The 17,583-nt window shown below is 45.9% G+C and overlaps 1 protein-coding gene across 1 annotated transcript; it reads right to left on the minus strand.

The window, feature by feature from the left end:
* Positions 1-433: 433 nt before the first annotated feature.
* LOC125759135 (uncharacterized) lies at positions 434-15,033 on the minus strand. The gene is made up of 4 exons (XM_049417458.1): positions 14,954-15,033; positions 7,835-8,011; positions 3,415-3,491; positions 434-592 (listed from the first exon to the last, which is right to left on the minus strand). The coding sequence occupies exons 1-4, from the start codon at positions 15,015-15,017 to the stop codon at positions 434-436; spliced, it is 477 nt and encodes a 158-aa protein (XP_049273415.1). The 5' UTR covers positions 15,018-15,033.
* Positions 15,034-17,583: the final 2,550 nt, after the last annotated feature.

The raw sequence follows: 17,583 nt of genomic DNA on the forward strand, positions 1-17,583 counted from the left end.
AATGTTTGTGCCAAGTGAAGAAAATGTCGCGTCAGCTTGCAGCTACCTTCAGCAGAGCACGCTTGAAAGCCTGTTCTCAACTCAGCGCTTTTATGAGCGCGTTGATAATACCCATTTCCGTGTTCATTGCACTCCTTACAAGCTTTGCATACCCAGTGAATGACGCCTTAGGTTTTTCTTCCGATTCCATGTTACAGCATTGTTCGGCGGCAATTACATGTCCCACCTAATATGCCATAGCGGTTCCAATCATTTTTACTTTCAGGGCAGCTACTCTATTCTACATTGTTCCCATTGAAAGGAACGGAAAACAGTTACCCGGCTAATTGCTACGGAGGAAGCTCGAATGTGGTTGAATACAAATATGCCCAGAATTGCTTTGAACGCATCCATTCCGGGAAGGCTATCGTAAATTTCACTAGGTGTACAATACTCACCCGAATGAAACACTCTTTCTGCACGATACTGTGCGTACAACATTCCTCGGCGGAAAATCCGTGTAAAAGTCGGAGTCCATGCAAAAACATTTGTCGTCAAAGATTCGTTTTGTTGTAGCCAGCACTTCCGCAAGTCGCCTCTGGCTTTGAAGAACCTGCATCAATGCGAGCAGTTCACAGGCTACTTAATTCCAGAGATCTACTCTTTTTTGTGTTAAGTGTCACTCTCTAAAAATTATCATTTACAACCGATATTGTGTGGAATGCATAATGAATGTTTTTACATATAGCAAAGTATTACTAAATGGACAAGGAAGACATTGATGCCCGCTTTACATCGTGGGAAACGTACTAACTTATAACCAGTCATGATGATCATGAAATCTATGCCAGCTCTTATCTGATCTGTAATTAATGGTGCATCTCGTCAGCGGGCCAGCATATACCAGCAATTTTTTTTTATATTTCTTCCGTCCAGCGGGCCGAGGAAGCCACCAGGGTTCAAGGACTCTTGGCCGTCTCCTAGGCGGGCCGATAGGCCCACCACACGAACTCGCAGTAGTCGGAATAAAGTTATTTCCTCCTCGTGCCATCGTCTAGTGCTCTGGGGCAATCATCTGTGCATCCTGCCTTTTGCGCCTATTTGATAATTTCTATGCAGCCTAGGTTCTCTGACCAGTGCTTCGCATGTCACTTCTAACTTCACGAAATAATTTGACATGGACAGCTATTCTAGTCGACAATGAAAAGATGAAACACTCGTTCTTAACGCCAACTAAAACTTGAACTTGAATTCCAGAGTAAGCTGGTCCGGCCGGCTGTATAAGTTAGCAGTAAGGTTATCCAAGGAACGGTTGCGAAAAATCAGGGTGTGAACAGAGAGACCCCAACCACCATTTCCTAGCGCGTTGTTAGACGGATTTGGTGCAGTAAGTGACGTCATCATATCCGAGATCTCGCTGTTGTCTTCATGCTCGTGGCAAGTTGCGCACGCTGCTCTGTGTACTCTTGCGCAGGAATTTGTGAATGAGTATTTTCACGTACGAATTCCTTAGATAAGTGCAAATCTTTAAGCTTCAAACACTTTCTCAAAGGAGCTGTACTACACACGCTCCGCTTTTATCCATAATTTGCGAAATTTGCAAGGTCACTTTCATTGCAGTCTAGGATACTTTAGTTGATGTCGAAGCAGGGATTGCGTGTTCGTTCTATTTCTGCTTTAGTAGCGATATAATTTCCTGCATGTGCAGCACTGGCAGCTCTAACTATACGAATGGCTACGCATGGTGATCAGTTATTCAAACGCGACGATCAGCGGACTCTCCTTACACCGCCAGTGAGCGTAGTGTGATTTCGGGGGCCAAATGCAGTAAATATGGCTCTAGAAGGCTGGCGCAATCATTGTACTCCACGGCGAAATAGCTAAGTGCCGCCAGTGGCCACTGTAACAGAACAGACTGTTAGTATAGTTGGCCATCCATGAACGCTATAATAGTATAGCACGAAAAACACAGCGGAGTGGCACTATTAACAATTGTTTATTTGAGAGAACGCTTCCTGACAACGAGCGCTCCCAAAGAAAGTCGGGATCAACAGCTCTGACTTTTGCTCAGTATCTTGGTACCACGGCAAATCAGGAAGAACAATTTGCGGCTTTGACCTCCTTACATGCTTTCGAATATCAATTTCTGGAAGGCTCCTTTTGACATGCGTGGCTGTCTGTTGGATCTGATATATTCTACGTGCTATCACATATTTATTAGTATTTTTCTGTTGCTTTCTAACGCGATGCTGTAGATGCACAACACTGTGACAATATGTATTTTAACTCATTGAGTGTAACTCAAGTAAACAGTTGTTTGTAGTTCCAGTCCGTTGTCTAATTCCCTTGCATATGTTCGTCGTTTCTTGCGCTATAATCTTTAAGGGGATACTGGCTTTGCCGAAAGCGTCGTTCTTCATGCCAGACAATTAGCGTGTTTGAATCGCGGACCAGTCTACATGAAAGATCAAAATCAGCTGTGAAGAAGCGCTACTTCTCTAAGCCAGCCTTCGCAAGACAATTCCCTGTGAAGGCACCTAATTCACCTCCTCTTAACGAAAACAACAACAAAAAAAAAAACCTTACCCCAGTTCCATTCAGTGTGGAAACGACAAAAACAGCGGGGCTGCGCTTCTCCTTGTTTGTTTCCCTTGTGATGTTTGGGATTTTGCGTGGGTGTCTGTGGTTACGTTATTTGTAGAGTAGAGATGCACGGGAATGGTCGGGCGGTAAGCCCTGCCGCACAGATGAATTTTAAGCACTATTCACGCTCGGGACGCTCTTCCCTATTTCACTCTGCGGCTACGGCTTTGCCCGCGACCAAGGCAGTTACGCCACCTATGGGTGTATCTGAGACCAGAAGCGTGACATGCGACACGGACACTCATCTGTCATCAAGCCCAGCCCTGGAACAGCTGAGCTCTTTAAAAGTTCCCCGAAAACATGACAGTCGGTGTAATCGAAACATAGTAATCAGCTTCCGGTGGATAAGTATCAATGCGCCTATGTTCGCGTCCGCTGTGCTTATCATATGTACATGTTCTTCCCTTATTGTTCCCCGTAGCATTGTTCAGTGATGAAAACATACGCATTTATTGCCGCCGTGGCAACCTGCTTTTGCTTCTGCCACATATACTTGTAGCACGAATTATTGTTTCCAGAAGAAGGAGCGCTATGCACTATTCTCATGGCAGTGACAACGCTAAAGAATACTGCGACATGGCTACACACTTAATCGCCTTTTCGTGGATTCAGTTTAGTTTGTTAAGGTTCTCTCATGTTTCTGTCCATCCTTCAACGTCTGGAATGTTGGCCCGTTGCCAAGCGTTGATTTGTTTTCTAATTTTTGCTTCCCTCACGTTGTCTTTTTGCTGCATACGCTTCTAATTAATAACTAATTAGGCCCCTTGGCTCCCAGTGAATACCCAAGCTTACCTTCGCGGTTGACCCTGGAATATAGGTTCCTCTAGGGAACTTGGTAGTCCTGGGTTTTGGTGTCCGGTACCCAGGATCTGAAATGTTAAATTGTTCCTGAAAAGCGATTTCATGCTTCAAGTACCTAATTTCACTCTTGTAGATCCTCCTTTAGACCAGCTTGCTATGGAATCGCTGCCTTAAACGCTTTTTGTAGTCAATGTTTCCCTAAGGCTGTGGTTTTGTGCTCTTTGCTTAGTTGGATGGTGTGCTCCAGAGGTGTGGAGCGATCGCACTTATTTTTGACCCATGGCTCGCCAGCTGCCTGTATCAACCGCGGTGTCCTTGCAGCACGATTACGAACCGCTTAACCACAAAATGGACGTGAAGGAACACCGCGGAAAACATGCGATATAAAGGTCCTGAAGGTCGGTGCCATTAATTATTCGTTTTTACGGGTTTGTGCGAACGCCTCTGACTTGTGGTGCAATCCCGCACGCTGCAGTGAATGCACTGCATCTCTTCTCTCTCTCTTCCCTCCTCTCTATTTCTCGTCTTTCTATTCCCCTTCCCTTAACCCCCAGTGTAGGGTAACCAGCCGGAAGTGTTTCTGGTTAACCTCCCTGCCTTCTCCTTTTTCTGTTTCCTTCCTTCCTTCCTTCCTTCCTTCCTTCCTTCCTTCCTTCCTTCCTTCCGAGAGTTTCCGTGAAAATACTCGTGCATTTAAAGGGACACTAAAGGCAAACAACAATTTATGTCAGAGTGAAAGCTCAATGTATGACAAAGTCTAAAACGGCAATATTATCAACAGCAGTGCCTTACTTACCAAGAAATTAGGCTGAATGTATCACACGCAGAGCGCCACGAGTGGGACATTTTGGTAGCGATCTCGATGACGTGCGACAGTCTGAAGACAAATAATCACTAGTAATCAAACTAGCTGCAATAAAAAAAGAACCTTCCGTGCATTAAGAGACGTAATAAAATGCTGCTTGTTCGTTTGTGTTTGATTCATGAAAAAAATAACCTCTTTGGCGTTGCCATGGGAAACGGCGCGCGGGGTTCAAAAGTTCCGTTTTCGCCGAACTGCGCTTCGCCCGGCGCCCTGCTTCGCTCGCGCGGTCGCGTCTCTGTGGTAGTTTCGGTATCGCGTACCGCCACGTGTGATTTGCGCGCTCGTGAAAGTCGCTGTGACAGAAAGTTCGACAAAATATCGCATGCATTGATGTTGCCGGATGCCCGAATGGTGCGCACCGCCAGTGCATGCCGCCGCGCAGTAAAGACGGGTAACGTTGGGCACGGCAACAGTGACGTACGAAATACCGCTTTCAGGCGGGTGATTTGAAGTGCGCCAACGCGATGCGCACCAATAAAACATGATTTTATTTCAAGATAAGCACTTCCTTGGCATAAAAGTAGCACTACGAGGTTTTTGGACCGCAGTTTTAACGATCAACCTCGACTTAATGTTGGCATTTAGTGTCCCTGTAAAGGCGCACTGCTAAGTTAACATTCTTCCGCCGTTTCTCATCGCAAGAAGTAAGCTTCGAAGTTTTCGGTTGATGCAAGGTAAACCTGCTTCTATGCGAAGTTCTGTAATGCTGTCTCTTTGGCTCAAAGTAGCATTTGGGGATTGTCAACTGTCACGCTTGACGCCTTCTTAGCTTATTTCCGCGGTGCGACCTTCGTGCATTCTGAAAGTTGCAGAAAGAAATTGCAGAGGATCCCAAGGCATATTTTATGAGATGAGAACACGAACATGTTCTTTAACAAAGAAGCTGTTAAAGCTCTCAGAAAGACGTCCCTGCTCCGCAAAGGATTCGGCTCGAGCACCCGCCCCCTGTTTACGGATTTTCACGTCGCAAGCTTCCATCTCCCCCTTCCTGCCGTTTTTTGGACTACGTAAACATACGGCTTCACGCATTCAAAAAAAGCAGCTCGCACAGGTGGCTGGCTTAGGTAGGCAGACTAAAACTGAATACTGTCGACAAATATAGCTAGCGTCTCTGGAGCTTAAAACATTCGCATCGTTCCATCATTGCGGTAATGGCGGCACCCGTAAGGTTATGAGTTTCTCTACATGGGTCCTATGGGGAGCTCTTCCTCTAGAGTGAGTATATAAACTCTATGATCTAGCAACCGGATAGAGCACCTGGCCAAGCCGCGCATGAGCAGTAGCTAGGCCACGCCTACCAATGAAGACATCGCGCGCAACCTCCGCTCTACTGCGCATAGTCTTGCTTCGCCCGATCGTGCGGAGACAGGGATGGGGCGTCCAAGAAAGTGTGTACATTCGAGGAGTAAGCCGCGCATATCGAAGCAAGCCGTGTCGGTTGACGGAGAGTGCGAGCGGTGACGGGCCCATGCTTCGCTGTGCCAACCTTTGCGCGACTTAGCGTGAACTTCCGGCGTTTGTGTTTTCAATGTCACTGTGCTGTTTTTACAAACGGGTGCTGCAAACGCGTATTGCCGAGTTTTAAAGAATGAGGCAATGCGAAAAGCTGAATTGTGCCTATTACATGATTCGGTACGATCAAAGTGCTCTTTACAGCACATCACGTTTGTTTCAGACGTTGGCGCGCTTACGTAGTGCGCCGACTAATCCTACGTGCTTTCGCTCTCCCCTTTCACTTCCTTTTCTGCTGGGGAAATTCCACTCTCTTGCAACACAGCTGCAGCTTATTGTTGTGGCTGTTGTCGCCAGCGTCAGTTCCGGTGAAGAGGGAGGTCACGTGCTTTGCAGATACGCCTATAGCAATTTTTTCTATCATGTATTACTATAATCCCACATTGTGATATAACGGTTTTCAACAACGGCGAGCACAAACTCCCCGTCTATTGTTTTCCCAAGGCTAAGGCGAAAAGCTGGTGCCCAGTGCTTGGATTGTTGAACTACAAGTGCGCCTCCTTATCGGAGACAAATAAACATAGGGAATGTAACTCTTGCAGGGTTAGCACGCCCGTAGTTCTGTGCGCTAGATTGCGCTAGGGTACGGCTGACGCCGCTGCGAGGTTCACTAAGCGTCGTCTGTACTCCTCTCAGATATCAGACTAGCACAAGCTCACAGCTTTTGTTCACTGTGTTCCTCACGTTACTCAGCGACAAACTACACCAACTAAATTTCAGGACAGAGTAAATTCGAAGAGGAGCTATTTTAGTTGCTTGGCGCAAAGGTGACAAAAGGGTTGGTGAGCTCTGAGAATGGCGCCGGGCCCTTAATTCGCTTGCGCAGTTCGCAGCTTTAGAAATCAATAGCAGCAGTTTGACAGTGGGCTTCTAAAGTATACTCTGCGGATTTGCGTACGCATAGTTCATGAAAGTGAGCAGTTCCTGAAATGTGAAGCATAGCTTAATATGGCAAAGGAGAAAAGGACAGTATGCCAATTTGTACAATAAACAAGACATGACTGTCTTCTAGTGCTTCATATAGTCAGATGACCTAAATACGTCTGAAGACTAATTGCTGCGTAACGGACATGCGACGGAGCGGATTATGATAGGCGTCACTTTAAGGAGCAAACAGTGGTAAGAACAAAGAGGGGCAGCCGATATCCCACTTGACATTTCAACAGAAATATTGCAGAACATTTTACGTTGCTGGGTTGGTATCTTCAGGGCATGAATGCCCCGCACTTATAATTCTGGTGGTTCTGTTTTTTGTTGCTCTCACAAAGCAGCCATAGAGAGACTTGAAAAAGAAGCAAATATTACATCTTATCACCCTAAAAGAAGCCGAATAATAGACTAACCCACTTACAACACTAAAATCGAGAATTAAGAACTCTCACACGAAGATTCTCTCTCCTAGATATTTAGCCGACGTTCCCCAGAAGATGCACCTTACAGAGGGTGCTTGTGCAGACCCCAGCTCTTACAATGATCTGCAGCCAGCTAACAAATAAAAGAAAGGTATACCTATAGATTTGAAACAAAAGCAGTGACACAAAAAGGACTCTGTAATGCACGGCTTCTGTTCTACATTAGACCATTTCCGCCAATGGTTGAGGCAACGAAAGGATAATGTTTCATTCACTAAAGTTTTCATTTGCGCATAATTGTGACACATAAGGTACGTAGAGTGCCATCCACTCCTAGGGTGGACATGGTTCAGCACTGGCTGTGCTCCGCGGAGCACCAGTACACGCGGTGCGGCCGCGCATCGAATCTTAGCCGTGCATGCGCACTGGGACCAACGGGGGATACTTCGTGTCATCTGCGACAGCGCTGGATCGCGCATCTCTTTATTAGCCGCAATGGCGGTGGCGCCGCTCTTGCTTGGCTATAGTACAGAAAGAGCGGCTCGCTAATCTGCGCCACTTTGATTCGATGCGCGGCCGCGTCGGATGCAATGGCGCTCCGCGGAGCGTGGCCACTGAGCCGTGTTCAACCTAAGAGTAAACGCCACTGTACTTTGTAAACGGACATGTTTAAAGTCCATACCGCAATATTTTAAAGGGACGCATGCTCCGTCTTTACTCCTGTAGAGCTTATCTTGGCATGCGCAGCTCCATGATCCCGTCGTGCACGTCCAATACTTGGCCTTGGGGCACATAGCTTGACGCACAACTTGGCTTTTCGTGCAGTAAGTTGCTTTCTCGTTGTCTTCGCAGCTTGAACCTCCAGAAAAAGAGAGGTTTTATGAGCATTCGATGGTAAGCATGCAGGCAAGCTGTTGCAGCTCAACACTATCGCATAGCCTTTAAGCCGCGAGCCATTTTGTCATAATTGTCGTCTTGCTCATAAAAACTCACAGTTTCACCGCAAGGGCGGAGCAATGAACGTGATAGCAACACTAACTGTTTTGTAACCGATCTCGCGTAACAACAAAACGCTGGTGTAAGAGAATAAGGCCGCTCTAGGGAGAGATGCTCTCCGAATAGTCCCTTCGCTTTGAGAGCGCAACACGTAGAAGGGTATACCAGCTGCCCGCTGTGATGGATTTCGAGATAGCGCACGCGCCAGCAATCGCAACCGCGCCCTTAGATTCAAAGTTGAAAGTTACACCTCGCGCGACGCGACACTATAATGGTAACTCAGCAGGTTAAGTGTCGCGCTGCGAAGCTCGAGGGCGACGGTTTATTCCCCGCCATTTCGATTGCGGCTTAATGGAAGCACACCGGTATACTAAGATTTAGGCCCATGGTAAAAAAGCTCAGGTTGTCTTATCAATTGGGCATCTAAAACAATGGCATGCCTCATAATCATGCAGGTGTGCTGCGCAGAGCCCCCCAAAATACCTCAGTCTAGCACTCTAGCTATCTTTCTTCCGGTATTTATAAAAATTCCTGTTGTTATTATGTCTTGTTATCCATGTCTGCATCAATTAATTCATGCTTACTCAATATAATATTTCCTCTGTTCTCTATAGTATTGCAAACGTATCTGGTCTTTGTATACCGAAATGTTGATGCTTCCTTCCATTTCGAAAAAAAAGCCTCTGAGAAGCCAGTCTTCTACGGGTCTTTTTCGCTAAATACCGTGGCATTCCGTAGCAATGCCTATAGTAGTTTCCGACGTTTCTTGCCGCTGAGGCAAAAATCCTCCTGGCATGGTTTTCTCCTTAGACGGCTTAGATGACTCCAATCAGCTGTCTTGTCGTCATTGTGAAACGCTGCCCAAGGCGTATCTCTGGAAATACTTTGAATATGCCTACTCAACGAGTTGACGCCATAGCGGAAGTTCATTTCAACCACGTCGTGCAGGACTTTACTTATTGCTCTGTCAACTCTGTTGAGACAAAGTGTCACTGAGCACAAATTCCAGTCTATAGCCGATTCAAACAAAAGATTTTGTGCCAACTTATGAAAGTATTCTGCAACTGGACAGGTTATTCAAAGTTTGTTTCTGCGGAGAGTGACGATTTTGCTCAAAACATGAGGTAATAATGATATTTTGCGATGCAAAGTTTTCTGCCGTTGATGAGTTTGCCGTGCCGAAGAGAATAATACGAATATTGAGCATCAATGCTAACTGCCTAGCCCAGCGCAGGGTCCCATTCTCGCGGATCATTGGCAAGCTTATCGGAATTTCACGCAATGTACGGGCCAATGGCAATGTTAACATATTTGTTTCTTATGAGATATCCGTGAATTACTTGCGACGTAGTCACTTGTGAAATGATTGCACTGATAGTACTACGAATTTTTCTAGGTATCAGCCCACAGATGAACAGAGTTAATTTGCTAATATGTGCTGCGCTTTTCGCGCAGACCTGGCGTTTTTTTAATTTAGACGCAAGTTTGTGAAGGTTCGGCTCAGTGAACAAATTCAGTTTCTCTACTAAGTTTTCTTTAAATGCAAGCAGCAGGTTTAGCAATTTTGTCAACAACATTTATAGCCTTCAACGAGGACATGTACCGGTATGCGAGCAAGAAACCTTCTTCGGCCACCAAAAATAGCTTCAGATGGCTGTGTAGTAGAGAGTAAAATAAACGTTTACGTAGCATTGCCAGATTTTACAATGGCTTGATTTTCTTAGAGTCATTAAGAAATTGCGAACTCAAGCGAGGTCGCACGTGCATGTCTTCTTGAAAACGTCTGCGAAATGTCCTAAGCGGAAAGATCTTGTCGACTGGCAACTTAGTCGCAAATTTTGGTCCTATCTCAAAGACACGTGCAGAGGACATGGACAGAACCGCGAACAGCGCGGCGCGATGTTTTCATCCCGCTCTGACCTTGGTGGTAATAAAAAGATGCTAGAATGGTTTTTCATCGTATCACGGACGACTCCAGAGGCTTTTTATTGCGATAGCAATTATATGGACAGTCTCGGCTGGATTTTGCCGTCGCCGTCGCCGTCATGCACCGTATATGTATAAGTATGTATATATCTATAAAGTCCCCACAGAAAAATAACTCAGAAAAATGCTTCCGAAGCGCGGAATCGAACCAGGGACCTCTTGTTCCGCAGCGAGCGGTGCTATCCACTACGCCACGAAACGCCGATCCTCCACGTAGCTAACGGCGAGCGTTATATACACACCATTTAGCGCTGGACGGACTCAGAGACAGCAGGCGATAATAAGCGTTTCTTCAATACCAGCGAGGTGGCGCTAGGAGCCCCACGGGCGCATTTAAAAGTCGTCGGCGAGCTCGCTCGCTTCTTCTTATATTTGCGCATGGGAGAAGCTTGCCCTTCCGCCGTCTGCTCGAGCGGTTTTCTCGTGGCGAGGGGTAGAGGAATGTTTCACCCTTTCACCGTGATGTACGCGCTCATGTTACGGCGCGTACGAATGTCACTCGAGCTCAGGGACGCCGCTAAACGAACAAACAGAAGATGAGCGCGAACTATCAAGTGTCACAGGTCGACACTTGAAGCACGCTAGTTTCCTTCGCTGCTTCGGCCGCCTGTTGCAAGGCGGCCGCCTTCGGCCGCCTTGCAACAGAAGCGCTGTTCAAACTGAGAGTATCCATTGGCTAGCCTCACTTCGTATAGCATTAGTTCCTTGCTATCGCATTCATTGCTTCGCCCTTGCGGCGAAACTGTGACTTTTTTATTACACCCAAGCTAGAACCAGTTGAAATGAAATGCGAAACTGCGGAGAATGTACATGCCGCACTGTTCTAATTTTTTTCAGTTCCCAGTGTACCAACTTTTCTGGGAGTTGCACATCTCTGAGCATCACTGTCTTGTTCTCCACCGATGCCTCCTGTTTACACTTGTGCCTCCCAGGCAATGCAGAGTACCAGAATCCCCCTTTGTTGTCCACTATTTCACCATTCCCGAAACAAAATGCATTTACTTCACCATTTCACCATTCCCGAAACAAAAGGCATGTATTCCCTGTTTCGCCAAGAACTTATCCTTGTAGAACTGTGCCTGACGCCGGTGTCGCAAGCACACAATGGGCAAACTGGACTACTATGTCCCGGAGAAGGTTGCGAATGAGCGAAGATAGCTTGCACGAACAGAATGCGAAACCCGAATATTTTGTAGCCTGAAGCAACATCAGCTCTACATACTAATATGTTCGTAAGGTGAAGGCACTATAGAGGAGCCTCCGAACTCGAAACACATCACAATAGCACGGATTGCACAGTGATGTAGACAAGGAAAAGAACGAAAATAAAGGAATTATGCCTTGACTGTCTGTGCTTCTTGATGTTTAATAATAGTCGTACGACAATATATTTCCCAGCCGTATCTGCAAAAGCGATTTGCAACTTGCTTTGTCTTCGACAGGTATAATATGAAAACCCTCGATTTTCTGTGTTCGTCGGAGCTTGATTACAGTGACTGCGGTGGCAGACACAAGATCTCTCAAGGACAAGTTCGGGTAGTGTAAATGGAATTTCAAATAAATATGAGGCCAATGAATATTGCAATCTTGAAAGCATAGCGTGCACCATTTTTAGTTTTTATTCAGTTAATCAAAACTCAATGAGAACGTAGAAACAACTCGCCACTGGTGAGTTTGGTGCACGCTGGAGGCGAGTAGATTTTTTTTCAAATACGCTAGCAATTCCATTTCCTGTGCATCGCTTCGTTGTTTCCACATTTTATTAGGTAGCCTTAGGCAACCACATCGCTTTTTTTTTCTGACAGTAAGCACCAGCGAATCAGCTGCAGGTATGTTGATGTTATTCAACCCTGCATATAGACATGACTCTATATCCCAATTTCTCTTAATTGTTTGCAATACCAACTATTCCAGCGGCCACGTATGATCTGCTTATTTATTTATTTTGATATATACGTATAGCACCGCCATGGGCGCTGTTAGAAGTGGGAACAAAAAAAAAACTTGAAGAACGCATGAGATTCGCCTCCAATAGTACAACGCGATAGCCTAATCGGGCCTCGTGTGTATCGCCTTCTTAATTGCTTGCCCGAATTCTGTTCTCAGTGCATCCCTCAACCGTGCCGTAAAGAAACAAACGACTGTGCGCGTAGCATTGGCCTTTTCAAACTATCCTTGAATGTATACTGCAAGTACAGTTGGTAAGTGCCCACTAGCCCATAATTCTCCCGTTTGCGAATTAGCGAAGGGCTCACTGCGCCTCTGTAAGACCACACGGCTCTGTAATGGGTGGGCCTTTAAAAAATCCAGTCGTTGCACAGTTCACACGTTTTGACGCGTGCCGTGATTCTACGCTTCTGCCACGCAATATTACATGCGTTAAGGAGACTCCTACAACTGAATGACATTCATATAGTATTTTTTTTTCGACGCAATTTCAAGCAATGGCGTTGCTGTGTGGTGAAGCACCTGCTTGCATGACCTGGATTCGATTCTCACTCGAACCGAAGTTTTTTATTTATTTTATTTGCATCTATCTCGATTTTTCTGTCACAGACAAGATGATGATTTTTAGCTCACAACTAACGACACCTACACAGGAATTTCTGCGAAACGAGCTGTTTAACTCTTCGCGTTAAAAGTATCTGAAAAATATAACAGTAGGGTTAAACACGCGTCATACAGATGCTTGAACGAATAGTATGGAACCAACGTGAACCAATGTGTGAACGTGTGTGCTGCGAAGCCAAACGAGGCTGCCACACCACACACGAAAAGCCCTTCGGTAAATGCTCCAGGGGGGTGGTTTATGCTATCCCCATGTCCGTTTGAGAAATGTATATCGGCCAAACGGAATGTTGCGTGACTGACCGATTAAGGGTACCTGCTCAAAAAACAAATAAGGAAGAAGACAGAAGAAACCGTACAGACGGAAAGGCAGGGAGGTTAACAAGTTTAGCACAAATGATTTGCTACTTTACACATAGGAACATGATGCGGGAGTTTGAAAGATGGAGAGCAAAGAGAGAGAAGGACAGTACATAAGACAGCAGACGCACAGATATAAACATAGGTTGGCCAAAAATGCGGAGCTCAATCAGATTCACTAATGAAATATGTTTTGCCCTTAGGGCTCACTTGGGCTCACCAAAGTTTTCCTGAAGTGGACTCACTTAGACTCAGGGTCACTAAATGTTTTTTTCTCAACCGGACTCACTGGGACTCAAACTCGCCAACATATTACTCTGCCAGACTCACTGAGGCTCACACTCACGGCACGATATGAGTCTGAGTGAATCTCAGTGAGTCGGCTCGTGAGTCCGTAAGCGCATATTAAGCTGTTTCGAACTTGGCGTCAATGCTGTTTAAGAGCAATGTCTCACATAATCGGTGCTCTGCTTGGCACCTTTTGATCTCGTACTTTTAAATACAATTTATCAGTGGTTGCAATAGCTCACTAGGTATATTTTATCAATAACTTCCCGTGAAAGAGATTGCGGTGGGGGGGGGGGGAAAGGGGGGTCGAGCAGAAGGCACCTTGTCCGCTCATGATTCGCCTATCTGATCAATAACAATTGATCTGCCGTATGAACATAGTGCGTTGAAGTATGTGTGGGGAGACATGAGTGTCAACTCGAGCCTCCAAAAGGCTGATAGTAACACTGATGTTGAGTAGTTATCGCCATTGTGGAGCTCACTGAGACTCACTCGAGAAAGAGAAAGAGAGGAAGGCCGAGAAGTTCACCAGATATTAGCATCCGGTTTGCTACCCTGCACTCGGGTGGGGTATTAGGGACAAGAAAGAGAGTGTAGGGAGAGGGCAAAACAGAGGAAAAAAAGGCACATAAACACACACATGATAAAAAGAAAACACACAGGAAGGGCGTTCTGGTGACAGTCGTTCAGAAATGCCGGTCGATCGCAAAAACCGCAGTCACGCTTGCAGAGCCTTCTTCTGCAACGTTGCGTCCTGGCGATGACGTAAAATTCTTTCCTCCGATTCAATAAATATTTATTGCACTTTGGGCTCACTAAGACTCAGACTTACCGAAGTTTTCCTCAAGCGGACTCACTCAGAATCAGACTGACGGCTCTATCTGAGTCTTAGCGTAAGTCCACTGATGTGCGAGTTTGCCGACCTATGGTCATAAATAAGAAAGAAGATAAGGGCACACATATTGTGGCCCGTATTACTGCATCTGGTTGTAATGCTTGATTTTCTGGCACAGCCATTCTAAGCAAGAGCACTAAAGCTTCTTCAAGACGTGCTTTGGAAGCTTTGCCTTATCAAGAACAGTGACCGTTGCATAAGTGAGCCTTCTATCGCTTTGCTGAACCCTGAACTTAAACACTTGAATTTATGCGCAACGGACTCTGATGTACACGCTTTGGTTTATGCGTTTATGCGCATTCGGGTCAAAAGGCTACATACGGGAAACATTTCCTTGCTAATAAACAGTTGTGAGTAGCTCGTGTCTGCGTCTTCTTTCTCGTGTTCGTCGATGTTTTTTTCGTTAGTATGTCTCAGCCAGTTATACACGACAAACTACCCCTACAAACAATTCTTTTTATAGCAGTAAGATGCCACATGACAAACACATGGGGCAAATGTTCACTTCATCAGCATTCGAAGATATATTCTCAATGCAAAACAAAATAGACGATGGACGCACAGTGTAAGGGGGTATCGTTACTTTACAAGCTCCAGCTCACTCAAAGAATAATACACTGCTCACTGGTGAAATCAGGCTGTCAGTGGGGATATAGAAGTGCAGGCTGGAGTTTCGTACGCTGGAGAAAGGTAAGAAACACTACTCACATTTCGTTAATGTCAACAATGTCGATGTGAGCACAGCGATCTCGCAGATAATCTGCTGGAGCATTGTGCAATCTTGGACGCGCGATCACTCTAGACGTGGAAAAAAATTAGACTCCAAATTAAGGATTGAAAAGTTTTAAAGGAAGTTGCGACAAAGTTCATTGCTTTACAGGAAACTTATGATGCATGTCAGCTAGAAAAGAAATGGATGGCTCTCCGCAAGGGAGTAGAATATAAACATGACATGGTTTCTGGGAAAGTCAAAGTGAATTGGTTTGAGATAGTGCGAACCACAATGTTTATTTGGTTATAGTGCATGTTAGGAAATCACATACCTTCTCCCCACTCCACCCCCACACTAGTATATACTGTGCAGTGGTGCATGTGGATGCCATCGTGTCCAGTCATTATATGGAACAAGTCACGCGTTCAGCTTTCCGTTGAAACTGAAGCTTGTTTTATGTCTCATCTCGGCCAAACACTATTCGCGCTGCACTTAGCTTGGAGCCACTTCTCTCAGAAGGTGGCAAAACTCGTGCCGCTAAGCTAACGGACCGCTGGAATTTAACTGAGCCCACGTAAATTACAAGGTGCCGTTGATCTGCTGCTAGAATGTCGCTACTAGAAATATCAAATGAAAATTGAGCGTGCTGGAACTTAGAGCTTCATTCATACTACTGTTAAGGAGCAATAAGATGAACTCGAAAGCAATTTTTGTGCTATTTGTTTTGGCAGTAACTAACGCATGTAATACGGACCTGTCCAAAGGGCTCGAGACCACAGACCACAATTTCTTAGCCTTTCACTTGTTGCCCGAATCTTCCGAGTTCGTTCTCGCAACAACTCCCTGATGTTCTCGTTTGAGAACGGCTCCTGGTTTTGGCTCAAGATCATCGGCAGCAAAAAACATTTCATGCTTACAGAGGAGCCTCTTGCTTTTAAAAAAATACAATATGTCTTACGCATTTTGGGAATAAACTTTATACGAAGCAGTTAGCGAGTAGCAGGCTATGCCGAATTTTAGCAGTGGAGCTGTTGAAATTCGGAGGAAGGCCGACGTTGCAGAAAGTGCGGCTGGGTATGTGCCACATGAATTGGGCCAACCCCACTACCGAGTACAGCAGGTGCGAGGGTAAACCAAAGACAGTTAAGGGAAAGAGAGTTGACAAGGGTAGTGAGAGAGAGCGTTGAAGAAGGAGGGTGGAGCCTGGGGTGAGAGAGAGTCAATCCTAGTAAGACAAAGAGTGCTGAGGGAAGGAGCCGGGAAGGAGGAGGGAGGCGAGCGTTAAGCGAAAGCTCTGCTTGGCAAAGTGGGTAAGAGTAAGGCAAAGAGGAGGGCAGGATAAGAGAAGTGGAGAATAAATAAATAAATAAAACGAAATGAAATTTCTCGGTGAGGCGGGATTTGAGCTCAGGTACCCACGGTCCGAAGTAGAGCGTCGTAACCACTCGGCTATCCAGATACGCAAGCAGAACGAGCATTTATGGGCAACCCCAGTGCAGGGTAGCATACCGGATACAAACTTCTGGTTAACCTCCCTGCCTTCCTCTGCCCTTTCTCTCTCTCTCTCTATGGGAACCATATGATTGTGTTGCTAGGGGTGATAGGACAGGAAGACGGGAGAAAGAAAGAGGAAGAAGTCGAGAGAAAGAACTAGATAGGGAGAGTGAAAAAACAAAAGTAGAGAGAAAGAGGGAGAAATAATTAGACATACAGATACAGAGAGAACCTCAACTTGGCTTTCCTACGCCTAATTGCCCCCTCACTCTGCTCATATGGCTATAAGTAGACCGAAGTGAAAATCTGTGGGCTGGTATCCTATGAAAGACTGCCCGGCTACGCTGTTCTTGAAGATATTCAAAACGCAGCGCAACCACGACGCGGACGAAGGCAAAAGGGCAGCTTCGCACCATCATTGCCAAGCTTTCCTACTTTTTTGGCTTTGAGTTAAGAGTTGCGAGGTAGATCGACGTCTGTATAAACTGCGTAGTTGGGCTACGAGCGCATATCGTACGCTTCCAGTACACTGGCATGTAAATGGTAGCTCATGAACGGACGTAACGTCGACATTCACGTTAAAGCGGAGACATCTGTTTCACCGCCACTAAATGCAAGCTTCGGTGCAATATCGAGTGTAGCATAAGTAGTGGTTGTAGGTGCAGTGACAATAGATTCCGGAGTCATGGATGTAATGTTTACTGCAGTGATTTCAAGGCGTATAGCCAACAGTGCTACCGAAATTGGCGTTGTGCGCACAGACATTTGACTAAGGCCTTTTTGCGAAGCAGTTTGAAGCACTTGCCTCACTGTGCGCCGGAGTGCTTGACTGCCACACAGAATTCCTGGGTCCGATTCTGGCTCCAGCAGTGATTTTAAATGCGACGCATTTCTTCGCGGACTTCTGGTACTTTAGGCGTATCTAGCTATCTGTCTGTCTGCCTGTCTGCCTGCCTGCCCGCCCGCCCGCGCGCCTACGATTTTGTGCTCTCCTGGCCGTGTTGTTAATACTATGTATACCAAAATTGGTATAGCACGATTTGACTGTGTGCGAAGATAAATGCGAGTTCATAACATGAAAACCATCACATGCACGTCATGAATGGCATGATTTACATGCCACGGTATTGGT

The sequence above is a fragment of the Rhipicephalus sanguineus genome, chromosome 7 (assembly GCF_013339695.2).
Source record: "Rhipicephalus sanguineus isolate Rsan-2018 chromosome 7, BIME_Rsan_1.4, whole genome shotgun sequence".
Classification (NCBI taxonomy): domain Eukaryota; kingdom Metazoa; phylum Arthropoda; class Arachnida; order Ixodida; family Ixodidae; genus Rhipicephalus; species Rhipicephalus sanguineus.

Excerpts from the sequence above, each read along its gene's own strand:
- LOC125759135 (XM_049417458.1), bottom strand. The coding sequence starts at position 15,017 with ATGCTCCAGCAGATTATCTGCGAGATCGCTGTGCTCACATCGACATTG. Across the intron at positions 8,012-14,953 it reads ATTGTTGACATTAACGAAAT|GTTCAAGCTGCGAAGACAAC; the intron begins GTGAGTAGTGTT and ends CTTTTTCTGGAG. Across the intron at positions 3,492-7,834 it reads CGTCCCTTTAAAATATTGCG|ATCCTGGGTACCGGACACCA; the intron begins GTATGGACTTTA and ends TTAACATTTCAG.